The sequence below is a fragment of the Fusarium flagelliforme genome (assembly GCF_020744385.1).
Source record: "Fusarium flagelliforme strain FIESC 12 MPI-CAGE-AA-0113 chromosome Unknown B0J16scaffold_6, whole genome shotgun sequence".
Classification (NCBI taxonomy): Eukaryota; Fungi; Ascomycota; class Sordariomycetes; order Hypocreales; family Nectriaceae; genus Fusarium; species Fusarium flagelliforme.
This window is the reverse complement of record NW_025763508.1, coordinates 3191477-3216393: the sequence shown is the minus strand read 5'-3', so window position 1 is coordinate 3216393 and position 24917 is coordinate 3191477. Positions and strand designations below refer to the sequence as shown.

The 24917-nt window shown below is 47.0% G+C and overlaps 11 protein-coding genes across 11 annotated transcripts; 10 read left to right on the top strand and 1 right to left on the bottom strand.

The window, feature by feature from the left end:
- Window positions 1-148: 148 nt before the first annotated feature.
- On the top strand, window positions 149-1959 carry B0J16DRAFT_403490 (uncharacterized protein; the record flags this gene model as incomplete). The annotated part of the gene is made up of 3 exons (XM_046132720.1): window positions 149-326; window positions 413-1785; window positions 1840-1959. The coding sequence occupies 3 exons, from the start codon at window positions 149-151 to the stop codon at window positions 1957-1959; spliced, it is 1671 nt and encodes a 556-aa protein (XP_045980637.1).
- Window positions 1960-2780: 821 nt separating this feature from the next.
- Window positions 2781-4142, bottom strand: B0J16DRAFT_348115 (cyanate lyase C-terminal domain-containing protein). Its single transcript, XM_046128677.1, has 3 exons — window positions 3612-4142; window positions 3114-3553; window positions 2781-3054 (listed from the first exon to the last, which is right to left on the bottom strand). Exons 1-3 carry the CDS (start codon window positions 3642-3644, stop codon window positions 3033-3035), a joined length of 495 nt encoding a protein of 164 aa, XP_045980636.1. The 5' UTR covers window positions 3645-4142; the 3' UTR covers window positions 2781-3032.
- Window positions 4143-4488: 346 nt separating this feature from the next.
- Window positions 4489-5520, top strand: B0J16DRAFT_348113 (uncharacterized protein). Its single transcript, XM_046128676.1, has 3 exons — window positions 4489-4946; window positions 4998-5163; window positions 5247-5520. Exons 1-3 carry the CDS (start codon window positions 4852-4854, stop codon window positions 5451-5453), a joined length of 468 nt encoding a protein of 155 aa, XP_045980635.1. The 5' UTR covers window positions 4489-4851; the 3' UTR covers window positions 5454-5520.
- A 1276-nt stretch (window positions 5521-6796) lies between these two features.
- On the top strand, window positions 6797-7566 carry B0J16DRAFT_387884 (uncharacterized protein; the record flags this gene model as incomplete). Its single annotated transcript, XM_046131705.1, has 3 exons — window positions 6797-6838; window positions 6894-7337; window positions 7390-7566. 3 exons carry the CDS (start codon window positions 6797-6799, stop codon window positions 7564-7566), a joined length of 663 nt encoding a protein of 220 aa, XP_045980634.1.
- A 1028-nt stretch (window positions 7567-8594) lies between these two features.
- On the top strand, window positions 8595-9907 carry B0J16DRAFT_417643 (uncharacterized protein). Its single transcript, XM_046133686.1, has 3 exons — window positions 8595-8903; window positions 8960-9332; window positions 9385-9907. Exons 1-3 carry the CDS (start codon window positions 8697-8699, stop codon window positions 9729-9731), a joined length of 927 nt encoding a protein of 308 aa, XP_045980633.1. The 5' UTR covers window positions 8595-8696; the 3' UTR covers window positions 9732-9907.
- Window positions 9908-10173: 266 nt separating this feature from the next.
- Window positions 10174-13113, top strand: B0J16DRAFT_403471 (uncharacterized protein; the record flags this gene model as incomplete). The annotated part of the gene is made up of 3 exons (XM_046132719.1): window positions 10174-10662; window positions 10721-11627; window positions 11678-13113. Exons 1-3 carry the CDS (start codon window positions 10203-10205, stop codon window positions 13110-13112), a joined length of 2802 nt encoding a protein of 933 aa, XP_045980632.1. The 5' UTR covers window positions 10174-10202.
- A 324-nt stretch (window positions 13114-13437) lies between these two features.
- Window positions 13438-14705, top strand: B0J16DRAFT_348109 (uncharacterized protein). The gene has a single exon (XM_046128675.1). It carries the CDS (start codon window positions 13474-13476, stop codon window positions 14482-14484), a length of 1011 nt encoding a protein of 336 aa, XP_045980631.1. The 5' UTR covers window positions 13438-13473; the 3' UTR covers window positions 14485-14705.
- Window positions 14706-15828: 1123 nt separating this feature from the next.
- On the top strand, window positions 15829-17496 carry B0J16DRAFT_309473 (chondroitin AC/alginate lyase). Its single transcript, XM_046124910.1, has 3 exons — window positions 15829-16507; window positions 16563-16997; window positions 17051-17496. The coding sequence occupies exons 1-3, from the start codon at window positions 15877-15879 to the stop codon at window positions 17206-17208; spliced, it is 1224 nt and encodes a 407-aa protein (XP_045980630.1). The 5' UTR covers window positions 15829-15876; the 3' UTR covers window positions 17209-17496.
- Window positions 17497-17800: 304 nt separating this feature from the next.
- On the top strand, window positions 17801-19082 carry B0J16DRAFT_403460 (uncharacterized protein; the record flags this gene model as incomplete). The annotated part of the gene is made up of 4 exons (XM_046132718.1): window positions 17801-17884; window positions 17940-18224; window positions 18276-18602; window positions 18660-19082. The coding sequence occupies 4 exons, from the start codon at window positions 17801-17803 to the stop codon at window positions 18936-18938; spliced, it is 975 nt and encodes a 324-aa protein (XP_045980629.1). The 3' UTR covers window positions 18939-19082.
- A 156-nt stretch (window positions 19083-19238) lies between these two features.
- B0J16DRAFT_417639 (uncharacterized protein) lies at window positions 19239-21204 on the top strand. The gene is made up of 2 exons (XM_046133685.1): window positions 19239-20655; window positions 20709-21204. The coding sequence occupies exons 1-2, from the start codon at window positions 19306-19308 to the stop codon at window positions 20871-20873; spliced, it is 1515 nt and encodes a 504-aa protein (XP_045980628.1). The 5' UTR covers window positions 19239-19305; the 3' UTR covers window positions 20874-21204.
- A 1854-nt stretch (window positions 21205-23058) lies between these two features.
- B0J16DRAFT_273151 (uncharacterized protein) lies at window positions 23059-24422 on the top strand (the record flags this gene model as incomplete). The annotated part of the gene is made up of 2 exons (XM_046123626.1): window positions 23059-23090; window positions 23147-24422. The coding sequence occupies 2 exons, from the start codon at window positions 23059-23061 to the stop codon at window positions 24420-24422; spliced, it is 1308 nt and encodes a 435-aa protein (XP_045980627.1).
- Window positions 24423-24917: the final 495 nt, after the last annotated feature.

Sequence of the window (24917 nt, the reverse complement as noted above, 5' to 3'; positions counted from 1 at the left end):
GTCTTTGACTCCAGAGATCATGTGACACAGAGTAGATGTTCAACACTCCTTTGTTTCTCTTAGCCTACTACTGCCAGTTCGCCCCTGCGATCCCTACGCACATCTTCTGGAAGTTCCTCGCAACGAAATCCTTCGCTGAACGTGTACAATGACTTTTCGCTCTTTAAATCGGGCCTCGAGGGTAGGCTTCTCCCTTGGTAGGCGGCCGCTGCCAATCGTTGGTCGAGGTGACAACCTCGCCCGCTTCTACAGTTCTACAAACCTGCCAGCCGTCGATCGCAGCTATGGATTTGGTTCGACCAAGAGCCTTATTGGTCTGACTATTGGTAAGGAATCCTTGGGGAGAGGTCAAAGAGCCCTCACATCGTTCAAATTCTGAAGTTGTATTGTTACTGAACTCGAATCTCGATAGCGGCTGTTTCCTTGACCACAACCGGCTATCTGCTAGGAAGGACACGTTCTTCCGAACCAAACATTGACCTGAATTCGACTGCTCCCCTTGGTACAGGCCAACTGCCCTTGTATAAACCTACAGCCGGCGAAAAAGAAGTCCTTATTAAAGAGTTTATCGCGATTGTGGGTGAAGAAAATGTCAGTACGACTCAGGGCGACTTGACTTCGCATTCCACGTCGGACTGGTCGAGTCACCCGGGAGACCCTTCCCATAAACCCTTCTGCATTATTTATCCCGCCTCGACTCAGGAGGTGTCAAAGATCATGAAAATTTGCCACAAAACTTGGACCCCGGTCACGGGATATAGCGGCGGTACCAGCCTAGAGGGTCATTTTGAACCAACACGGGGCGGTGTATGTATTGATTTCGGGCATATGAACAAAATTTTGGCTCTGCATAAAGAAGACTTAGATGTCGTCGTTCAGCCAGCAGTTGGCTGGCAAGAGCTGAATGATCAGCTGGCGCAAGACAAGCTCTTTTTCCCGCCTGACCCTGGCCCAGGTGCCATGATTGGCGGCATGGTTGGCACAGGCTGCAGCGGTACAAATGCCTACCGTTATGGCACCATGCGCGAGTGGGTTCTATCGTTGACCGTTGTACTAGCTGATGGTACTGTTGTCAAAACGCGACAACGCCCGCGCAAGAGCTCCGCTGGTTATGATCTAACTCGCGTTTTCATTGGCAGTGAGGGTACGCTCGGGCTTGTCACCGAGGCAACTCTGAAGTTGACTATCTTGCCGCAAAATGAGTCCGTCGCTGTATGCAGTTTCAAGAGCGTACGCGACGCCGCCCATTGTGTTTCAGAGGTTGTGAGCAATGGCGTGCCAGTTGCTGCCGTTGAAATACTAAATGAGGATTGCATGCGCTTGATAAATGAGGTCGGCGTTACCTCTCGTGACTGGACGCCCGCGCCGACTCTTTTCTTTAAGTTCAACGGCACAAAAAGCGACGTTCAGCAGCAGATCAAACAGGTAGAGTCATTAGCCCAAAGCTCCGGATCTTTATCTTTCGACTTTGCCGATGGTGAGGATGAACGTGAGGAGCTATGGTCTGCACGTCATCAAGCTTTGTGGAGCCTCACCTCAACCAAGAATGAGGATGACCACGTCTGGACGACTGACGTGGCCGTTCCTGTGTCTCAATTGCCGGAGGCAATCGAGAAGGCTCAGTCAGAATTGAAGGAGAGCGGGCTCAAAGGTGTGATCGTTGGTCATGTGGGTGACGGGAATTTCCACACCTTCCTGTTGTACAACGACAGGCAGAGAAGAATGGCCGAAGACTTTGTGCACCGAATGGTCGACCGTGCCCTGGAGATGGAGGGAACAGCTACAGTAAGTTTCTGATGATACTCTGGAGTAGAACCCGCACTAAGATTGATCTGTCAGGGAGAGCATGGTGTTGGCCTGGTCAAGAGAGATTATCTGCCCAAGGAACTCGGTGTGGACACTGTTTCAGCCATGAGAAAGGTACTCCTTTCCATGTTAGTAACCCGAATCCTAAGCTAACGCTATCTTAGATGAAACAAGCATTCGACCCTCTGTGCATCCTGAACTGCGATAAAGTCATACGAATGCAGAAAGCTAGCTCGAAAGATATGTAATTGATTTTAGTTGACCAGGGGTTAGCGGTGGATTTATAGATTTAGGGGACTGGTAGAGGGTTAAGTTGCGAACTTGAACGCCCATATGCTTCATCTTTGCATATCTTCAGATTACTTATGTGGCTTCGAGAAATGTGCCTATTCCTCGCGCCTAGCTTTATCTTGAGGAGGTGGTGGTGTGTAAGAGGGCTTAGCTGGGACATTAGAAGGCTGGGATGGATAGAGCTCTTCTCTGTTATTAGAGGCTGGCTGCTCGTGGAGCCTTCCTTAGGCGAATCCGATTTAGTGTTATTATACTCCTTTATTGGCGAAGGCCCATCCTTTTGACCTATTGTCGGTTGGGCTTTAGGATGCGGCCGAATATAGAGGGGAATCCTGTGGTCCTCAACGATGTAAGGAGAGTAAAGGAACAGATTCGAATCTCCAGACTTATCGGAACCACGGTCGCACGCAGCAGTGGGCAACGTTAGAGTGACGCTATGTTCACTGGTAGGACCACAAGCGCGGCAAGGTGCAAAAACAGTCATTATGTCCATAATTGGATGTATCTCTAAATTAAAACTAAATTATAAATTTACAATGAACATAGTTTATTAATATCTAATAAGCTAAAACCAGCATAAATAAAGTGTCTAGAACAGTTGTCTGAATACTAACTGGTTAAGCTATGTAAGAGGAGAGCAGAAGTGGGAGTCACCTGGTTGTACCTGATAATAAGGTTTCCATCTTGAATTACACTTTTCAAGCACTATGACTCTGATGCTCACACGGGACCTTTTCCTTTTTTTTCCCTAACCTTGCCTTAATAATCGGTTTCGGCTGACCATAGAATGCGTTGCTTCCATCCGAGCTTTTTCCTTTTCCTTCCAACAACATCAACCACAGCCCGACGACTTCGACGAATACAACCATCATACACAATGAACTGGGTTGCACCATCTACCCATATCCCAAGGGACCACTCCACCCGCCTCCATCCTAGAATCGGTTGGAGGGGAGCCTGACAGGTTGCAGTTAGACACAAGCCCTTTCGAGAACGTTATTGGTAGGGGGACTTGCCATTTGCCTCGCATCGTAATTACAACCCAGGGGTTACCCTCCTCGTCAATATCTTTCTCGACCTTGGTGCCAAAGCGGATAGCGCTCATAATACCGTCGCCGAATTTCTCGTTAAGGATAGCCTTGTATGCATAGCCGTAGTTCTGGACAACCTCGTATAGGCGGTAGATAAGCGGCTCAACAGGAGGCATAGGGCCAGAGTGACCACGGTTAGGAAACACGGCCATAGCCTTAGTTAGCATTGGAAGGGGTAGATCGAGGAGCTGGGAAAGCTTCTCGATGTCCTCATCCGTAGCAGTAGTTTGGGCATAGAACAGTGCGGCGCATGCTACTTCGCTGCGTCCAAGATGCTTGGCAATAGCCTCAAAGGTTAGGCCTTTCGCCTGCTTGGCCTCAAACAGCGCGACACAGTGAGATGGAACCCTCTCTGCGATGAGCGGCTAGCAACTAAGGTTAGAGTCTTCTTGCGCCGTCTGTCCACGGGATGAGAGAACATACGTCGAGAGTTGCAAGCCGTCCTTCGAAAGACATTGTAAAGAATGTAAAAGATATTGACTGATAATTGTTTGCTTCTTGTAAAGTAGCGAGGAAGAGCAGTTGACTGGTACGAGGTGTATCAGGTATTTATTTTGTTGATTGTGATGATAGAGGACTTGATGAGAGATAGGAGAACCGGATGATGCCTGGTGTTTTATAGTCCCTCGCAAGTCGCTTCTTGCTGCGACGCATGGTCTTATGTCATGCTGAGGCGATCGAGGATATGTGTGTGCACTCCCGAATATACGAAGCGTCAATGATGGTACACTATACGCAATGAATGAACTTTGTCGATGAAAGGGAACAACACCCCCCTTGCCCTGACTTGGTCTCAGATACGGTCCCGAAGGTTCTCCGAGTCGATACCTTCGAGGATGAGGGAATGCTTTCTCCGCGGCCCCATGCTTTGGTCGCATAAGGATCCTGATGCTGGCATCAGAATAACTCTGCTGAGCACGAGGAAAAGTCGCCCGCTGATCCGTTGTCTCGCTGTTTCAGCCCTGTTTCTGGTTAGTGTCGATGTCGAACATCTCGGTGGTAACGGAGGTGGAGATGTTGGACCCTTGCCCCACCGACTCCAGGCACATGGCAGTCCTTGTCTCCCACTTGTTCCCGGTAAGACCCGATGCGGCGCTTGCATCTTTAGAGACTTTAAGAGGCGCAGTTGCCGGGCTTCCGTCGACATCTCCGAAAGCCGACAGGAGCTTGGCGGAGCGGCCGACGATATCGTCGCTTCCCGAGATCACTCAGTCGCGAGAAATAAGATGCAACTGCAAGGAATCCTTAGCACCGTGACTAACTACTCAGTTTAACTACTTAGTCTGACTTAAGTCTGACTAAAAGGGTGGCCCTTTAGTTAAAAAAAAACTAGCGTTGGGTGGCCTCCACTTATTTCGCGCTTACATTCTTCTTAAGGATGCCCAGCGTCTCCGATAAGGCGTAGCATAATTCAGGGTTGGGGCCGGGCGGCCGCTACGTGGGATACGTGGGGCTGTGGGCGGTGCCTATACGTAGGACGGAGGAATGGCTGAGATACGAATACTAGACTGACGTTTGATCACCGAGTCTACAAATATACATACCTCTCGGCTCGTCTGGAATCTTTTTACTCGGCCGATTCACACGCATCAAGTCGCACATTCAAGCAAAGGCATCAAGTCACACACATTGAGTCGGAGGCAAAATCAGCAACAACTTCAAGATGAGCAACCAGGAGACCAGGCCACCTTGCCCCCCTTTCACCCTCGAAACAGCACACATTAAGGTCAAGGCTGCGCAAGACGGATGGAACAGCCAGTAAGTTAAGACTAAAGGACGCGAATGGTCCCTTGCTTACGCTAAGTACAGAGATCCTACAAAGGTTAAATTAGCGTACACGCCCGACTCTATCTGGCGTAATCGTGACCACTTCCTTCAGGGCCGCGATGCGATCCAAGAATTCCTGACAAAGAAATGGGAGAAGGAGTCTAACTACAAGCTCCGAAAAGAGCTCTTTGCATTTACTGATAACAAGGCAAGTTTATCAAGTGCAGTGACTGCAGTTGTCTACCCGTTGGCGTGCAACATGAAGAGAATACTATTCTGACGAGTCTACAGATTGCGGTGCAGTTCTGGTATGAATGGACTGATGCAGCTGGGCAATGGTGGAGGACCTACGGACTTGAGGACTGGACTTTTGCAGACAATGGGCTGATGCGAAAGAGGCAGATGAGTGGCAACGATGTGAAGATTACCGAGGGAGAGCGTTGGTTCGTTGATGGCGTAGATGTTAACACCGTTGACATTGCAGAGAAGCATTGGTAGATGCGGTAAACGTGCAAATAGTATGATGAGTTGTGTCGAATTTCAGATTTTCTAACTTATGCACGCGCGTTATTTCTTTTTGTCTCTATCGATTTTAGTTTAAGATGAACTCATCCCCAAGTCCGCCTTCAACGATGCCGTTGATAGCATCATCATCGGAGCCCTCCATGCCTGGTGACTATTACAGCAACAATTGGGGCAACTATCGCGGCTCGTTCACTTGCTATCGCGGCTGAAGCTGTGGCTTTGGCCAGGGCTACTCTTGTGGTTGCTCCACTTGCAGCTGCAGCAAATGAGGACCTGGGTAAGTGCAAACATTAGCCCTTACAGCTTATCACTGATACATTTAGGCCACAGAGAATAATGGCTTCTTTCAATTCGACACCTCGGATAATTCATGGCGCAGTAAGATGGAACGTAGACGATCCAGGAGACTTCCCTCCGTTACTTCTTAACCTCGGATTATCTTCACTCGCCTACGCTGGTACAAGAGATGCTCTATCATAGTGGGAAGCGGTGAGCGATTTGTTCCACTAAGGAGGTTCTTGGCTACCCAGATGCTCGGCCAATCATGGCACCGCGTTTGCTCAGTTGTCCTACGGATTAGGATAGTCTCTGATACGGACTAATACAACTCTAATTCTAAGCTTATTGTTAGTGGTTGTTGAGTTTAGGGCTCCGTTTTTCACCTTCCTAACAGTTTAGGTCTTCGTCATTTCTTCTTATCGGGGAAATGCCCAGGAAGGAAACTAGAGACACCTGGGTCTTTGCCGCAATGGCGCATCGGGAAGACCTCAGAAACTGCGGCAATTGTTCTATCTAACTCGGACTTTCTACTGCTGGACACCCTATCCGTATCGTTTAGTTACATAGAAGGATCTCTTCCTTTACGGCGAAGTTTACTTGGCGTAGTATTCAACATGGGACGTAGTGGATTGTTTACAACTGGAAGAACTCCATCTCAGGTTTATACCTTCTACTTCAGGAAAGTGTAGTTATCAACTACAGAGATGGATTCCCTTTCCACGACGAGGTCCACTCTGCGATATGCTTAGCCATGGGACTAAATAGATTACTGGATTTCGATCCCAGTTCTGCAACTTCCGATAGTGGGTAATCTAGTTCTTGGCTTCGTAGATAGGCTTCCGTCTATGCGGCAATAAGCACCGGGCAGCGTGCCTTGATATGGAATCTTTTACAGTGAGTGAAAGCAAAAAAGTCTATAAATTTGGCCTGGTCTCCCACTCTGTTCTGTCTTCATCGCAAACAAACTACACAGCCATTGGTCAACAGTCTCAATGACCTGATCTCTCTTCTCGCTCTTCAACTCAAAATCAAACATCATGCGTTCTGCCGTTGCCATTGTTTTGGCTCTCGCCAACTTCGTGAGTACTCATCGCAGCCCGAAGCATTTGCTTATAGCTGACCTTGTTTCATCAGTCTCTTGTCTCTGCTGCTCCAGCATCCAAGGTGCTTGGTGAAAGTGCTTTTGATAACGCAGAGACCCCTACTTGGAAGATCGCTGTTGTGGATGGCGAAGACCCTGTCGAGTTCAAGGGTACCGTCCAAGATGTTATGAAGCAGCTCAAAGTCGACTACCCTGAGTATGCCCGCAAAGCTCAGGAAGAGATCGAAGCTTCGATTAAAGCTGAAGATGAGTCGGGGGCTAACGAACCTCCGTCTCCTGAGGCTCAGGCTCTCGATCGTTTGCAGAGGCGTGATAGCAACATATGTTGGAACTTCCCTGCCGCCAGGGAGAAGCCTATCCGCATAGGCATCAATTACTTACGCGGCATTCGTGGCCCCTTGACCGTTCGTGCAGGTCCTGGAGCCTGCGACAGAGTCAGCTGTAGCGATGATGCGGCCATCTTTATTTGCAACGATGTAAGTTGTTCATATGCGTATTATGTGATTGATAGTTGACCACGATGCTTAGAACCGCACTCCATTTCGCATCCCGACTTGGGATCATGTCGCCAATGCAGCTGCAGCCTGCAACAATGAGTGCCGTGAATTCTGTTTTGGTTGTGGTATCGATACTGCTTGGTACACCGCTGGACAGCGCTTCCATGATGCCAACTTTAATGTTATCGTCCGCAAGCACGGATGCTAGATGGGGAATTAAAGGATACTAAATATTAGCTGCTCTAATATTTTGGTTTCTTAGGTGGCTAGGGGATCGGGGGTTTAACTAAGCTCAAGAGCTTATTGCAGAACCTGTTCAATTCGTTCATAACAACAATTACAGTCTAGATTACATACAATACATTCATTCAATACTTGCCCCAAAGACTGAGTGGCAGATTTAACTGAGATGAATTAAAAATAAAACGCGAGATAATGCTGGTATGTGCTATACTTGCTTTTATGGCACATTACAAAATAAGTGCTATTAAACATCTATTACTCTGATAACCTGTTTCTGGTGCCAGGTAGCTGAGTTTTCCCCACTAGCTCATTAGCAATTCTACCATTAGCAACGCCCCGCTTAAAGTCACTTTGATAAGAACTGAGTCCAGCTTCACAGAGTTGTTGATCATCTACCAGATGCGGCGGTTTATTGGAAGTAATGCGGCATGTCAGCAACCTCCGCTACCCTCTTCAATTTGGCATGCCTAGTGGGCTCAGCTCTGACAAGTTGCCGATCACCTCCCTCATTCAGTTTCTCACAGAAGCACTACGACCCATCAGACGAGGGCCGTGCCGTGCCGGCAATAACCCAATTAATAAGCCGAAATGGACATCACCCATTCACCAATCATTTGAGACTTTAGTTTGCGCACCAGCCTTTTGCATGCTAATATCTCTCTTCAGGATATCTGTATGCTAAAGACAGTATCAGCGGACAAGGTCAGACTTTATGCAACGTCCCATAGAGATACGCAACACCACCATTATTGAGATAGGATCCGAAAAGAAGGTGCGTATTACGTTCCAAGGTCAAGATAAGCAGTCAGCACACAAATGTGGAGAGCTGAAAGATAGGATGATGTCACCTCACAGCATTGAAGTCAAAGCACACATCGTAGCACATACTGAACACCATCCCAGCTATGTGATTGGATGGTTCTTCTGATAGTCAAAATCTGCACTGAGACAACGAGGTATGACGATGCTCTTTTTCGTGGCCATATAATGGGAGGAAATGCCACGACATTAATTTGCCGTGTAGGAATTGCATCCTTCGTACCTCTATATCACAACATTCAGATCACCAAGCCTTTTCAGCCCTAGGAATTCATCATGAGCGGTGAAATCAGAACTATCGCCCGTGCCCTTCGCTCTGCGAGCCTTAACACCCTTCCCAACGGCGACCTTACTTTCCTCAACATTCAAGGCCGTCGTCTGATTGAGAAGGTCTATGATGGCGAGGAACTCAAGGACCAGCGGATGGTTGCCACTGGATTAAGGGAGGGCTCAACTGCAGCTTATGCCATAGCCAAAGACCAGGTGAGTTCTGTGGTAACCCAAGTATTAGCTGCACGACTCTAATATATGACAAAAAGGCTTTCGCTGTGTACATTGGTGATGATGGTATTATCAAGGCCAATGAGTTTGATGAGGACTCTGAGGAGTGGGACGAGGCCGAGCTGGAAGGCCTCCGTGATGTTCCTGTCCATGATGAAAGCCACATCGCTGTCGCAGCTCTTCCCACCATGAATTTGGTCTTGTATCAGGCTCCTGGTGGTGATATCAAGACCGTCAAGCACGAAAAGGAGTCCGGTAGGTGGACGGAGGAATTTGACGTCCCTGGAGCAGCGGCAACTGGAACTCCCATTGCTGGATTTTCGACCGATGATGCTTTAGTTGTGTGCTTCTTCGGAGAAGACAATGAGCTCCACACTCAAAGTCGCAACTTTGAAACCGGCGACTGGACTGGTAAGTACGGGTTGAGCTTGTCTTTAGCATCAGACAATCTAACATCAAGCAGAGGAAGTTATCCCCGAGTCTTCCTTTGACGATACCGTTGAGAGCATCATCGTCGGAAAGGACAAGGACAGCGGCAGTTTTGAGGTTTATGTTTTATCCAATAACACAGTCTATAACATCACTAAGACCGGCTCCCGCGACAGCGTCGGGCAATTTAACCGAGATGGAGACTTTGTGCCTTCCACCAGATCTGAGTCTGGGAACGTGTTCAGCAACAACTGGGGCAACTATTGCGGTTTCTTCACTTGCTATCGCGGCTGTAGCTGTGGTTGTGGCCAGGGCTACTCTTGTGGTTGCTCCGGTTGCGGCTGCAGCTGCCCTCGTCCCTCTCAGAACCCTCAGTGGTGATGTTAGTTAGACAGGCCGATATAGATGCTTCGCATTAAGACGCGTGCTTCCTTCTTAGCACTATGACTTTTAAACTTAAATTTACTTCAGGATCCCAGAGATCAATTAGTTAGTTGAACCCGCTAGCAAGGGCTCAGACAATCAAATAACTTAGAACAAGTACCTTAACTTTATTTACTGCATACTACAAAAGGGTTATGATCTATATGCATCTTAAGTGTCTACGTTATATTTTTTAAGATGTATATTTAAGAAAATTTAAATGTTTGAAAGGTAAATAAATTACATCTTTAATAGGCTTACATGCTTACTGCGGTTGACACCGTGACCTATCAAAACGGCGTAGCATTTTCAACGTTACACATCGGGCGAGATCATGGTTTACCCCGCAATTGAGTTGGCGCAGCCTCTCTTGCTTTTATCCTCAATTCATAAAGGATCTCTCGCGCGAGGTCCGTAGCAATTTAGGCCATGGCCCGCATACGTATTATCTCTCCACCCTCAGTGTCATCGGGGCCCAGTGATGTTGAAGAATGGCACTTTCCTACTGACCTAGAGTCCGAGATATCGACGTTGGCCACTTCATGCCATGTGCAGCAGCAGCAGAGAGAGCCTATTGTCCAATCTGTCCAGCAGAATGAGGATGATACACTGGATTCGATGGATGATGGAGAGTGTACTAAACCCTTTTCTACACTAACTTTAGACAATGATGTTGAAATGAAGAGAGGGTTTCTTGATAGACTCGCAGAGTTACTATGCTTCGATAAGAAACCTGATCTGATCACTAGCACCGCCTTGGTATCCGATCGCAAGGATAATATCATTCTGTGTGCGCGCAACTCGTCTCCCAGAGGGAACACATGGTCTACCAAAGACGTCAATATGCTTGAAAATCTTGCGGGAGTTCTTGAAAAGACATCATCTGGCGGTTCGTGGCCACTTTATTTGTTTACAACAACCTTTCGGAAGGCTTACCTGTTAGATAGAACCCTTCGATTTTGACCCACTTCCAGAACTGCAGAAAGTTCTGGTGGAATATTACAGGCAGCGAATTGTGCACCACGCCAAACAACTTATATCTCTAGAACGAGGGATAACAGGAATGGCGTTCTTCAATAACGAGGCATGTAGCGCAATTGCTTCTGGCCGTGTTTCCATTCATCAGTTTGCCGAACAAATCGAGGTTTTGTCTGACAGCACTGATTTCTTTCGCATCCTGAAAACCAAACTATCACCGCCAAGGCTACGTCGAATTCTGGATGAACTGGCATTTATCAGACGGCCGATGCAAGGAGCTATTGAGTTTTTATTAATCGCTCAGAAATGCACCTGGTTTCGGAACCTGCAAATCCACTTACTAAACAGTCTTCCGTCAAGGAAAGTTGGACCATGGAACCTTCCACAAGCAGAGATCAACCTCAACCCTAAGCAGGAAGTGAAGTTCAAGAGCGAAATAAAAAAACGCCAGAACATTCATGCGGAAATGATGCTAATGTATTACATCTTCAACATTATGCGTCATGGATTGGTCATGTTCCCATATCTTGGGGTCAGCAAGAAAACATGCCTGCTTTGCGGCCACCTGCTGAGAGAGATGATTCAATTCGACACTAGAGGAAACCATGGCAAGTGTTACTCTCAATGGACACTCCCGCCGGTTTTGAAGGCCATCCCTAGCGTTACTGAAAGACTAGATAAGGCCGTTGTTAGCCTACAAGACATCCTCCGAGAAGAGGCACAAAAGGAGATGGCGCATATGGATGCAGAAAAGGAGTCATTGATAGCACCTGTAATCCCTCCGAGGCATGTGAGGGAGGCAGATATTTTCAATGAAGTGAGTAAAGACCCTGTGCTTTTATCGAGAGAAGCTGAATGGTTCTCCTCATTTCGAAGGTCTGTCCCCTATTACTACTTGGCTCATGGATGGGCACTGACAATTTAAGGTTAGACGTTGGGAATACGCGGCTTGGTTTCACCAACAACTCAAGGCAGGGTAGCCCTGATGCACCGAATCATGATGCGGAGAACCCTAAGCTATCTGGTCCACCCAGCTGCCCGTACTGCAGAGAAACTGGGGAGCTGGCGTATAAGTGTCCAGGGTGTAGTAGTACAACCTATTGCGATAAAGAATGCTACCGCGAAGACTGGTATCAACACAAGTTCTCTTGCGCTTTAGGCAGGCCGATAGACGCTACAGATAAGCTCATTCTCGCCTGTCACAAGAACATCTTTCCAGAAGAAGAAGATGTAGCCAGAGCATTCGGCTGTAGTTGCTTTATTTCTGGGACCGACAAATCAAGGCTTTTTAGGTTGTATCGTCGGCTCATAGTCGATTGGAAAGTTGACGAAAGCGAACTTCGAGCTGCCTTAGATCAGAACAAGCTCAGAGAGATGCTCACCTTCCGATGCGGCCAGACGAACGACCCATCTATGCTGAGTGATAAGGATTGGCTCAAGGCCGAAGAGAGATTCAAGGCTGATGGAGAATATGGGGATCTCATCACTCTTTTCGAAGCGGCTCAAGAGGAGCTGCTAAGTGCCGATGACCGAAAGCTGTCGTGGGCTGAGCTTCAACCCCGTGAGAAACAACAAGCGCTTCTCTTCTACGTGCAAAGTCGCAATGGTTATAAGCCAGACGCTGATGAGGACAACTGGATATCATTGGGGCTCTGCACGGCCCCAGACGCTGTGTCAGAAACACAACTATGTATGTCCTATGCATTACTCATTCAGCATTGCACTTTTGATGAGTTCTGGAACTGCATAGCAAAATCGAGCATCGTGGAATTGTTTGGAAAATACGGGCTTGCGCATACAATTTTGCATATCCGAAATTTCAAAGATCACATGGCTCATGTGAAGAAATGGTACCCAAGTGTATGGGGGCTAAAACGATTCACGCGAATTCAAGATACTGATCCTTTCCGAGCTGTTCATGTCGACTATGGTTTCATGAACTGTACGGACGCTCGTCAACGCATGCAGCTCCGAGAGATATATCGTCGGTATTTTAACGAGGGACATGATGAGATGAGTCTTCATAAGGCGTGTATCTCGGGAGAATTGGCCAGCTTCCTCGAGTCGGTCCTTGGTGCTCTTGCGGTGCCATCGCAGCTTTTGAAGAATCCTTACCCTTTGGAGAACTGCCCTCTCATGGGGATGGTAGCGCATTCAGTCGTGGCATGCCCCGAGTCTGCCCTGGACCAGGTCAGACAATTCAGTGAGAACGATTCGTTGATTATCACTATTCCAGATAGCGAGGACGAAGACTGCATCCGAATACTCCACCAACGAGCTGCATTCCTGGGTACAGGACTAAGACGACGATATTACTCTCAAGCAGGTAGTAAGTGTATTGTAGAGCTAAAACTTGAGTAGCAATATATGAGTAGAGTTTGAAGTGTTATTGGTATACTGAACTGGAGTATTTTGTGATGGGTCGAACGCGAAAACATTTTTAAGTAAGGGACGGTATTGTAATACTGGGCCCGAGTATTCTACACTCGTTCACTGTAACCCTACACCGCTGCTACTGATATCCCTTTACTGGCGTTACTTACCTCCACTCCGCAGCAAACTTAAAATTTAAACAATCTCCGCACTATCGTTGAAACATCTCCGCTCTCCGCTCTCCACAGTGTAGAATGTGGATTCATTTAAGTTATTGGCATTCCCGCAAACTGTTCTCCTAGCGATCAGTCTTCTCTTTTCCATTCCAATCATATTCAATCAACATATCATGGCCCAACAAAACCGACTCAAGGTTGTCATCGGCGGTGCGACCGGCGAAACGGGCACATCCATCGTCAACGCGCTGCTGGCTTTGCCGGACCAGTTCGAAGTCACCGCCCTTGTGCGTCCCGAGTCCGCATCTAAACCTGTCTACGAAGACCTTGCAAAGCGCAATGTTGCCATCAAACACGTCGACTTTAAAGACATCAAAGCTATCACTCCTCTCCTTGCTGGAGCAGACGTGGTTATATCGTGCTTGACTATCTTGCAAAAGGCCGAGGAGGAGGCACTAATCGATGCCTCCCACGCAGCTGGCGTCGGGCGATTCGTCCCCAGTTTCTTCGCCACAGTTTGTCCGCGCGGCGACATATTGCTTTTGCGCGATATGAAAGAAGAGGTTCTCGATAAATGCAAGAGGCTATACCTTCCATATACTGTTATCGACGTCGGTGTATGGTTCCAGTTCAGCCTGCCTGCGGTTCCTTCTGGCGCACTTGATGGGAAGCTTTCAATGCGTGACACAGTCATTGGGGCGGATGGCAATATACCCTATGCTGTAACCGACCTGGCTGATGTCGGCAAGTATGTTGCCCGCATTATCGCCGACCCACGAACCCTGAACAAGATGGTTCTTGCCTACGGCGAGGTGACTACACAGAATAAGGTCTGCGGTTATGTCGAGGAATTTACGGGCGAGACGATTCCTAAGACGTATCTTTCGAAGGGAGAGGCCGAGGAGACTATTGGCGCCCTGAAAAAGGCCATCACCGAGAACCCTTCTGAGTTCTCACTTAAGATTCAGCTCATCAATATGGGCTATAAGTATAACTGGGGAATACGGGGTGACAATACGCCTGATTATGCCAAGTACCTTGGCTACCTGGATGTCAAGGAACTGTATCCGGATGTTCAGTGCCAGTCAATTCGAGATTTCACCAAAGAGGTTTTTGAAGGCTCTAAGAGTGCCACTCCTTATCAAGATCGTCCTGACCACCCGCTCAACAAGAAGAGGGGCTAGATATACATTGGGCAATTATTCATATAGGAATGAAGCTGGATCTGGCACGCTGTAACTGATGCTGTATTCTAAGAACACTTTCAATTGGCATAAAGACATTGCAGAAGAATATCATAAGCTCTTAGATTATAGAGTGATCTTGGTGGAGATTAAGGGAACGGAGGATTCCAGAACCAAAGCTCTAGCACTGGTTAGATAATGGATAGCATGCTTGCAAACGAGGGACCTCCCAACTCCAGTCCGTAGGATCGCCGTTTACACTCCACTATTTAGGGTTTAACGGTAACACACCTAGAGATTCCCGCAATGCGTACTGAAACTCCGCTCCGCTATCAGGGACTAATCTTAAGTTCTAGCGAAAATTAATAATATATAGACTCTACAGTAGGATGCATTACTTAGAGAGTATAATGTATTAACCGTTTGGTACTCTCAGCTACCCTAGAGTAGACCCTATCGATAACACAGTAGATAAGCACAGCAATTAATAACACAATAACTTAGAGAGTATACAGTTTAAGATTACCGCAGTCATCACTGGCTAGCATTACTCCGTATTAAAGCACTTATAACTCATGAAAGTGGCTCATCAACTCTCTTTTATAATTACGCATTAGACTTATGAATGAAACACTATAAAAGAGCGGACTCTGACATTGCATTGGATTCTGATATTGTTGAATTTCTCTGCTAAGGCCAATTCAGCGACTGGGGCGATTGCAGTGCGTTTGCTCTCTGGATGACGCTTTTGGAGAAGAAGAAAAAGAACTTTCATCGCAAAACCTGTCATACTGGTAGAGCATTCATCTAAGCTCTTATGTTTAGTCGACATTCTTTCACAACCTAGCTCATCGGTGCCGGTCTGCACCACTATCAATATTCCCACGGCCACATCATTCCGATTGTCGACGCAGTAATTCAGCGCTCATCAACGTCAATTATAAGAAAATCAATCGAAAAAGGCAGTAATGTTAAGGAAGTGAGATGTGGCTGTCTGACAGCTTTGGCACGTGCTGTGGAGATGGAGGACAGGGAGCTAATTACTATGCTACTTGACCATGGCGCCGACATGCACGGGATTGTTAACGAATACCAAGATATAGACTCCGCCTTCAATCAGGCTCTCCTCAGTGGAACACTAGATATTGTAGCTTTTTTTTTGACGCTGGAAGGTGACAGGGTGCATCAGCCTGTCAGTCTTATTACTAAAGGTTTACAAATATTTATCCTTGCATTTATCTGGCTTAGTAATTACAGGGCTGTCATAACCCTAACGAGACTAGTATATAACAATGCGGTATAAAACAGCTACTAAGGATAAAGTATTTATTGTAATTACCGGCAGTCTTGTATGTCTACCAAGCATAGACTGTCGCTCTTTTTACAAACAAGATGAAGCTCCAACTCTTGTTGCTTGGTTTGGAAGCTTCCTTTGCCTTTAAATCCGTACATGCGGCGAGTAATAGTGACGCGACTCCTTATCTTCCCATTCCTACCAACGCGCCCAAGACATGGGTTCATCCAGGAGTGTTCATCTCCGGGCCACAGCTCGACTACATTGCCAAGAGGATCAAGGTTAGGGAGAATCCTTGGACGGAGGCATTTGATTCCCTGCTCAACACGTCGTACATTTCGCCTACGCGAACGGCTGAGCCATATGAGACTGTCGAGTGCGGACCGACATCGACGCCCAACATTGGCTGTTATCAGGAGCGCGAGGATTCCATGGCGGCATACATGAACGCATTAGCATGGTGTTTTACGAAGGACAAGCGCTATGCTAAGAAATCCATCCATTATATGGACGCCTGGTCTGGCACGATCCAAGGTCACAACAACAGCAACGCACCACTGCAGGCGGCCTGGTCGGCCGCTAATTGGGTACGTGCAGGTGAAATCATGCGCTCAAGCTATAAACAATGGCCCAAGAAGAGTATCCAGACTTTTTCTGACATGCTACGACACGCCTACCTTCCCCTCATCGAGAACGGCGCCCCGAAGAAGAATGGAAACTGGGAACTTGGTAGGTCCACTTCTTCTGTGTTACTGTCACTGGCGGTTCTGCTTACGCTTCGTAGTTATGCTTGAGTCTACTATAGGAGCCGCCGTTTTTCTTGAAGATGCAGCTTTGTACGAAAAGTCCTTGGATTTGTTCTCCGCCCGGGTTCCTGCGTACATCTACTTGACCTCTGATGGGAAGTATCCCGTGCAAGGCCGTGGTGGGATCAACACGCCCGCGGAGATTATCAAATACTGGTACAATCAAGACACCTTCCCAATTAGTGGCATCACGCAGGAGACCTGCCGAGATTTTGCCCATACCAGCTTTGGCATCTCATCCATCTCTCACATCGCCGAGACACTGCGTATCCAAGGCATGGACGTGTGGAGATCCACGGACGTTGGTGCGCGCGTGGAGGCGGCCCTCGAGTTACATACTGCACTGGATTCAAAACAGAAACCCATCCCTAAGTGGCTGTGCAATGGCACTATTCCCGACATTATGAGTCCAAGTTAGTACCTATACTATTATTAGAACTATTAACTAGCCCGCTAACTTCAGCAGTTTTGGAGCCAGCTTACAATGCACTGGCCTTTAATCTGGGTCACAAAATGCCTTTTACTAAGAAGGTATTACTGAGTCAACGTCCAGCGGGGATTTGGGAACCTCCACTATTTATTGGATCAGAGACACTGACAAATGCCGAAACGCTATTTTCCTGAGGGGTAACGTGGTAGAAGTCATAAGTGGAAGCCTGGGTATCCCTTGAGCAAAGTCTTCACACAGGAAAACTTAGATTTTCTTCCAATCGATGGTGTCTGGATTTACATAGTGGAAAGCCACTTCAACAGTAACAATCACAAATATTTTGATACTGCAGAGGATCATCTTTTGCCACTGTTGCCATTCAGTAGATAGTTAACGTTAGATACCTTTTTTCCTTTTCACCTTGCATCCCGATCTCAACCTTTGGACAATTCTGACAATGCAGACTCTACAGTAACCCTAGCACCAGCTAGAGAACTCTAAATTCAGGCTGGTAAGCTCAGGGGAGATAATAAATAACTATAAAGTTTAAATATCCGCAGTTTGCAGTCCGAACTCCGCTCCGCAGTCCATACTCCGCTCTGTAGTCCGCAGTCTATAGCCTGTAGCTCCCAGAGAGCTTAGTCTAGTCTCCTACTATTTAAACTGACTTCACCTTAAATTATTTAATTCCAGTTTACATCTATTAACTGTTGAATTAATAGGCACATTTGCTGTATTCTGTTACAATATTTCTGGGTCCAAGGCTTTGCGTTTTACTACAACAAGATGAAGGTCGCGATCGTCGGTGCAACTGGTGAGACGGGCACGTCAATTATCAACGGCCTCCTCAACTCAACAGAGCCGCGATATGTAAGTTGGCTGTCTTCCCTCACGTAAGACAATTACTAAGTTGCCTGATTTGTAGGAGATCACTGCATTGATCCGGCAATCCTCACTCAAAAAGCCTGAGGTCCTTGCTCTCCAGGAGAAGGGCGTTAAGGTAGTATCTGCAGACCTAAGTACTCCCGAAAATGAGCTGGCGGAACTCCTCCGTGGTATGGATACGGTCATTTCAGCTATCAGTGCTTCTGGTCTTTCCGCGCAGATTTCCCTCGCCAACGCTGCTAAAGTCGCCGGCGTGAAGCGCTTCCTGCCTTGCTGCTACAGCACGGTTATCCCCCCTGGAGGGATTTTAGGTCTAAGAGACACTGTATGTTCTCCTTGGATATTCCACAACCGCCACAGCTAACAGTTGACATAGAAAGAGCATGTGATAAACCACGTGAAGAAACTTCATCTTCCTTACACCATCATTGATGTCGGCTTCTGGTATCAACTAATGTTGCCTCGCCTTCCCTCTGGTCGCATTGACTATGCGCTGCCAATCACTTTAGGTGGCATTGCAGGGGACGGAAATACCCCTTGTGCTTTTACAGACCTGCACGATGTTGGAAAATGGGTTGCTCGCATTATTGCTGATCCTCGAACGCTGAACAAGATGATCTTCGCGTATAACGCAGTCCTTACAATGAACCAAGTCTACGACACATTGGAAGTGGCCAGTGGCGAGAAAGTGGACCGTAACTATGTAAGTCTCTTATCGGAAGGAGTCAAAGAGATGTACTAATCAATTTTGGGACGGTAGATCTCGGAGGCGTCAATCAAGGCCGGAGTGGAAAGAGCAGAGGCTGATACCCCGTCTCCGGAATCATTCAACTACTTTGAGGTAGTGAAGTACCAATACTTTAACTCGATGGGGCTCCGTGGTGATAATACACCAGAGTATGCGCGTTACTTGGGATACCTAGATGCGACGGAACTCTATCCTGACCTGAAGTTCACTCCCCCTGCGGCCTATTGCGAGCAGCTTTTGAGTGGCAAAGCTACGACTATCTATCAGAGACTTCAATCTGCCGCTCAGTAGGGGGAGGGAATAATACGAAGGGATAACAATTAAGCTCCAGTTACCGTATGGAAATTATGTACTTAGAGCTCAAGACTTACATACTTTCCGCTGTTATTAAATAAATTTCGTTCTTAATAATGAAGGATCAACATAAGCCTTAGCTGAAGTATTGGTACCGTTAAGGACTGATTGTCAGACGTACCAATTGTCTTGTCCATTGCCAATTTTGAGACACTGGTTAACGGAGAAATGAATTTCCGGGTATTTGACACCTGGCATGCAGGGAATCGTTAGTCTTGGTGGAATGTGAGGCTGAAGCCCCCTTCCCCTCATTTTCGCGCGTCCTTATCGCACCAAAAAGCTTGTCTCGGATCAAAACAGCACCATGAGATCACCTACAGCGTGCTCAAGGTGTAGAAACAGGCGCAAAAAGTGCATCCGAACCAAACCTACGGGTCCCTGTGATGCATGCGCCAAGAACCGCATTCACCAATGCTCACTCGTCAAGATTTCCCCACAGCAGCGACGTATCTCTCCTCGTCAGAACTCAAAGGCCCAATACAATGACATGAACCCACAATTCTTTATCTCACATGACCTTATCGAAGAACTTGTGGAGAATTACATTCACTACATACTTGACAGACCTCACACACTGTTCCATTTACCCTCTTTGCGAAGTGCGGTGAAGGAAGATCGGTTGGGAGATGCTTTGCTCTTCGCTCTACTGGCGTTTGGCTGCCGATTTCATTCTAAGCCTGAAGTATCTTCCCTTGGACCTACTTTCATGCAAAAGTCCAAACAGTTACTGAAGGAAGATATGGAGAACATCTGCATTGAGAATATCCAGACCTGCGTCCTGCTCGCAAATTTATCATCTTCATCAAAGAATCCAGAGTCAGAAGCGATCTTCGTGACCCTTGGCGTCCGTATGGCAGAGATCCTTGGTCTAGACCGTCCGGATCCTGCAGACCCTGAGTTGTTACGTGAGACAAAATGCAGGATATGGTGGACTTTATTTATGGCAGACCGCTGGAGTTCTATAGGTCGTAACCTCCGTCGCGCTATGCCAGATTTTGACCTGGACACTCCTCTACCAATGGATGAAGATGTTTTCCACAACATGGATGTTGACCCAGGTAGTGACACACCTCCCACACGTCCACGTACACTGGGACTTTGGGCATACAATGTCATGCTTGCAAAACAATTGGGGCCTATCCAAAACTTGAACAAGCAGTGGGGACAGGAGGATCTCTCTGAAGAATATGTTATGCAACGCGTTGCGGAGTTAGCAGAAGGTCTAACAAGTTGGGAAGCGAGTCTCCCCGAGGACAAGAAAGCGACAGAGGAGAACCTTCGGGTACACAGTGCTAAGGGCCACGGAGGGCCATTTCTCGCCATACACACAGGCTACCACCAACACTTCGTACTGTTACTTTTCAGATTCCTAGATCTCAATCGGCCTCAGACACCAAAGACGATAGAGTATGCTGAGGCTTGCAAAGAACACGCAAGTGCCATTAGTCATCTCGTCCAACTCTCTCGCCAGGTTCCCCATTGTGAACTGGTCTTTGGGGGAGTGGGCTACATGACAGTGACCTCTTCTGCAGTACTGCTGCATCAGCTCATATTTGACCAACACGATGACACGACTGCCATCCGAGCCCAATTAGCGTCCAACTTTGAAGCCATCTTTGAGCTTCAAAAGTATTGGCCCTCGGTTTCAAACTCAGTAAGTAGAGAGAGCTTATCTGTCTTGGTGGTTAAGGTCTGACACAGATACAGGTAAAACGTCTTGAACTGTTCCAAAAGACGTGTACAAGGCCCGACGCAATGCAAACCTTCAAGTTCGACAAGTGGATGGTGAGGTTCTTGGTCGAACACCATCTGCCACTGGAAGAGCCCGAGGGGAACCCTTCGACTGATGAAGTGCAAGATGATATTATGTAAATTGAAGAAGCCAAATGTTACGTTACGTTCCAGGGTGAACGTTTCCGCTGAGGGTTACGTACATAGAGATGATTTGCAGGACTGTTTTGTATAAATATCTTCGTTGTTTTCATTTGTTCTTTTTTTCTTCATCTTCATTTTCCCTTCTTTCGTTCTTCTTTTGTTAAATTAATTCCTACTGTTAGCTCCTAGGGAGATGAGACGTGAGACAGCCGGAGTGTCTGAGCCAATTGCAGGGTGTTAAAGAGGGTATCTTACATTCTTAAATTGTACCTGGGAAGTAAGATTCAAATTGGACATTGGAAATCAGATGGTGAATTGCCTGTCGCCGAAACCTTTGCGCATGTTTATGAAGTAAGTTGAGGTCTTGGTTGAGCTCGATATGCCTCAGTCTGGAGGAACAGTCTGTAGCTCGCCCAGTCCATGATCCGCGCCAAGGTCTGTCAGTATAACGCTAAGCCGAAGATCATCAAACGCAAGCCTCAGCGTACCATTGTGTCTTGATGTCCCCACAAATGTAAGCGGCGATTACAGGGGTGCTTGTTCATGCATCTACGCGTATAGGGTCGACGTCGGGAAAAGCGTCTTACTCCGACAGTGGGGAAAGGCGTCGGAAAATACTTCAAAACCGCAGCATCTGTGATTGTGGAGGTTGACGTCGGGATTTATTTGCTTAGTCCGACAGTTGAAAAGCGTCGGGAAAGACGTCAAGACCGAAGCATCTGTAATTACGCAACGACATGTGAGGACTTAGCTAGCCGCAATGCCGTTGGGTTTTGCTGCACTTGATAGCCGCCATTTTCCGCAGTTGGACCAGCTCCGCATAGAATGACAGTACGTCCTGTCTTCAACCCCAGACAATTCTTCAACCCTTGACAAAACTGTCGTCAGATTGTATCCACACTGTGTACTCGACGTGTGTACACTACCCAACCTTCGGGTACCAGCCTTTTTTAAGTGGGAAGGTAACTTGGGTTTGGAGTAGGTGAGTTACCAGTCCGAAAGAGGCATCGGCAATGGCAGGTTATTTTTTTATCGGCCGAGCCACGCGTGATAGGCATCTGGACAGACGCTCAGCCCTAAATAACAACAGGTGAAAAGGGAATATGTTGTTAACAATTCTAGACATCAAGAACTGTAAGCTACATCATTGTAAAATAGGACAGTCTGTATCACCAGTACTCTCACTGAGGTAAGTGATAAGGACACTATAATGTGCTAACAGATCAGAGACACTGTAATTGCAAATTGAGGCTCCGAAGATTGCCTTATTTGCTTCTTCTCGATGCCACTGCATACCAAGACCTGTTCATCTACCGGTGTGTTACACACAAATACCAGCATGTCTTAGTATATGTATGCAGGACTGCGGCAAACCATATTTTCGCAACGAAATCCCATCACTTTCGGTACTTACCGACAGTCTAGATCATGTCGCTTCGCCCATCACTACCCTAAATCGTCTAGATTGGTCTGTCGGGAGGTCCATCTCTTGACAGCTCCAAATTGCGTCAATATCAGCCCAGTACAGCCTGCATGGTTGAGGAAAGATTAAGCGGGGAGTCATTGGCTAGCCGATTCCACGCTCCGAATTGTTATCTCAAACATCTGACCCCCTGTCTTGAACGGAGATGATGAGCGCTCTTTTTGTGGCGTATGACTTCTCACGTCCCACCAATCACCGGCTTCGGGGCACTTGAGTCCCGAGTCAAGAAACACAAATAGGCTAGCAGCTTCTGACAGCGCCACGACCTGAAATTTAAGGATAAAACAAGAAGGATCAACTTCTCGTATCACTTAAACATTAAATATCACTCTTTCCTTCTCTATTATGTCAGGAGTTTATTTCTCACGATTATATCGGTTTTAACATCTACAAGCTTTATCTAATCTGATTGATTATTGCTAAATCTCTATTCAACCTGCCCAGCTCAAGGTATGTGTTTATGTTTAGCACGATGTGCCTGGATCTGGATCTCTTCAGACCAATATCTCCATTCATGAAACTAACATCTACTAGAACTCGTCTGAGGTCAGACTTATATCAAGCGCAAGAAGCCACTATGCATTCTTCACGCAAATCTATCAACCTCCGCTCTACATCGTCCTTACCAGTTTCTACTATTTCAAAAGGGCCAAAGAAAGCTTGCAGAGCTTGTGAAAGGTGCACACGTACTAAGAAGAAATGCGACAAATCGCTACCCAGTTGCTCGCGCTGTAAAAGGTATGCCATAGTATTTCCAGCTCACCTATTACTGTGACTGACTTTTTAGGCTTAAGGGCACGTGCTGTTATGATTTTATATATACGCCCTTAGTCACTGTTATTACACGGCCCGAGAACCTGGCAAAATCTCCATCCGACTCCCTTGGTTCCTCGGTCAGTCAAGAAGCTCAAATGGAATCTCCATCTGAGGGCATACACATGCAGGGGATGTTTAAGCCATTCCTCGACATCTCTAGTTCTATGATTTTGAGCTTCCTTTACTCACGCAATACCACCCCGAGTCACTCTATCAAACATTACATGGAGACTATAAATCCCTATCTTACTATAGTTCACCCAGAACTCTTCACCCTACGCACCAACAGCAATGGATTCGACTCTATTTCCGATCAGGACCTTCAAGACCCTGCTACTGCCCTTTTGGTTGTATGCATGCATCTCTTCGCTCATCAAGATGACTCAGTAAAGTCAATGAGTGAAGAAGGTGTTAATATGCCAACCTATCGGGCTGTCAAGCAAATCCTAAGTATCCTGAGAACGCTCAACACCCCAAGTATAGAGCTTATTCAGTGTTCGCTTCTGCTCGCATTCTACGAGTATAGCCATGGGGATCTCGGACGTGCTTACATCAGCATTGGAGATGCTAATACTATGGCCCTGGTCCTACACGTGGGCCCTGGAAAATACCTTGAAGCGGAGTGGGACGCGTATGTCCCTTATGAGGACGAAGAATGCCGCTGTGTTTACTGGAGTCTCTTTGTGCTCGATTGCCTGATCCAAACGGATTATTCTCTTCTTCACATGCCGCATCAGATACCACCTCCAGTTGTCTCTCCTCCCATGGCCGACGACCTTTTACCGACCAACCACTTACTCCGCTACGACGACGACCAGGCGCCCTATTACGTTACTCAAAGATATCCCGCAGATACTGCCTTCTCGGTCCCTGTCGGCATCTTTCAGAGGAATTGCCAATGCGCCATGCTCTATACCCGAACATCCTTCCCTCAATACCATCTAGGTCGATCCGCCTTCAAATTGGCCAGTCCTACTGCCAGCTCATTACCTTTTAGACGATATGATTCGATCATGAAGTGGTCCAGTTCATTTTCCCCATTACTATTCGAGACTAATGTATCGACATGGGAACCTGATGGCGCAGAGCTTTTCAGTCCATACGGCGACGGTATACCGACGCCCGAGAGTACAAGCGATATTACTGAATCTCTGTTGTCGTTTCAAAAAGATATTGACGACTTGGTGTTACAGAATGAGACTGAAGCCGCACGTACGGCATTCAAGAGAACGAATCATGTTGTTTAATTACTGTTTTATATCATATTTTGTACACAGGATATTAATTAGTCCTAAATAGCCAGCGAGAAGATAGTGCAGGAAAAGCGTTTAAAAAGTCTTAAGTGCATCATATAATATAATACGCTGACATAATCGTATCTGGTTTTATTGACTAGATTCCCCATAACAATAAAGAGCTTCATGGCCTCTTCTCTTCAACTGGCATTTTCCTATTAACAACCAGCCTGGAACCAATTGCCCAAGAAAACATTAACAGTAAATTTAGAACAGTCTCATACACGTCCTATGCTATCTACTCGATAGCCTATCGCCAGTACAAAGTCAACTGCCAAGCCGGATACCTGCCAGCGCATAATACAGGCATCTGTTGTCATCAGTTGATCATCAAAGGCTCAAAGGTCCCTCACATTTCGCCCCCAAAATGTAAAAGAAGCCATCAGCTAAGCGAAAGCCACAGAAGGGGCGCAGCAATAAGGGTTGTTACCCTTTCAAAAGCGATCA

Coding starts and splice junctions, on each gene's coding strand:
- B0J16DRAFT_309473 (XM_046124910.1), top strand. CDS start 15,877: ATGAAGCTCCAACTCTTGTTGCTTGGTTTGGAAGCTTCCTTTGCCTTT. Junction 16,508..16,562: donor GAATGGAAACTGGGAACTTG/GTAGGTCCACTT, acceptor TACGCTTCGTAG/TTATGCTTGAGTCTACTATA. Junction 16,998..17,050: donor TCCCGACATTATGAGTCCAA/GTTAGTACCTAT, acceptor TAACTTCAGCAG/TTTTGGAGCCAGCTTACAAT.
- B0J16DRAFT_348113 (XM_046128676.1), top strand. CDS start 4,852: ATGAGCAACCAGGAGACCAGGCCACCTTGCCCCCCTTTCACCCTCGAA. Junction 4,947..4,997: donor CAAGACGGATGGAACAGCCA/GTAAGTTAAGAC, acceptor CGCTAAGTACAG/AGATCCTACAAAGGTTAAAT. Junction 5,164..5,246: donor TTGCATTTACTGATAACAAG/GCAAGTTTATCA, acceptor ACGAGTCTACAG/ATTGCGGTGCAGTTCTGGTA.
- B0J16DRAFT_348115 (XM_046128677.1), bottom strand. CDS start 3,644: ATGTCTTTCGAAGGACGGCTTGCAACTCTCGAC. Junction 3,554..3,611: donor GACGGCTTGCAACTCTCGAC/GTATGTTCTCTC, acceptor CTTAGTTGCTAG/CCGCTCATCGCAGAGAGGGT. Junction 3,055..3,113: donor ATTACGATGCGAGGCAAATG/GCAAGTCCCCCT, acceptor GCAACCTGTCAG/GCTCCCCTCCAACCGATTCT.
- B0J16DRAFT_417643 (XM_046133686.1), top strand. CDS start 8,697: ATGAGCGGTGAAATCAGAACTATCGCCCGTGCCCTTCGCTCTGCGAGC. Junction 8,904..8,959: donor ATGCCATAGCCAAAGACCAG/GTGAGTTCTGTG, acceptor TATGACAAAAAG/GCTTTCGCTGTGTACATTGG. Junction 9,333..9,384: donor TGAAACCGGCGACTGGACTG/GTAAGTACGGGT, acceptor AACATCAAGCAG/AGGAAGTTATCCCCGAGTCT.
- B0J16DRAFT_348109 (XM_046128675.1), top strand. CDS start 13,474: ATGGCCCAACAAAACCGACTCAAGGTTGTCATCGGCGGTGCGACCGGC.
- B0J16DRAFT_417639 (XM_046133685.1), top strand. CDS start 19,306: ATGAGATCACCTACAGCGTGCTCAAGGTGTAGAAACAGGCGCAAAAAG. Junction 20,656..20,708: donor GGCCCTCGGTTTCAAACTCA/GTAAGTAGAGAG, acceptor ACACAGATACAG/GTAAAACGTCTTGAACTGTT.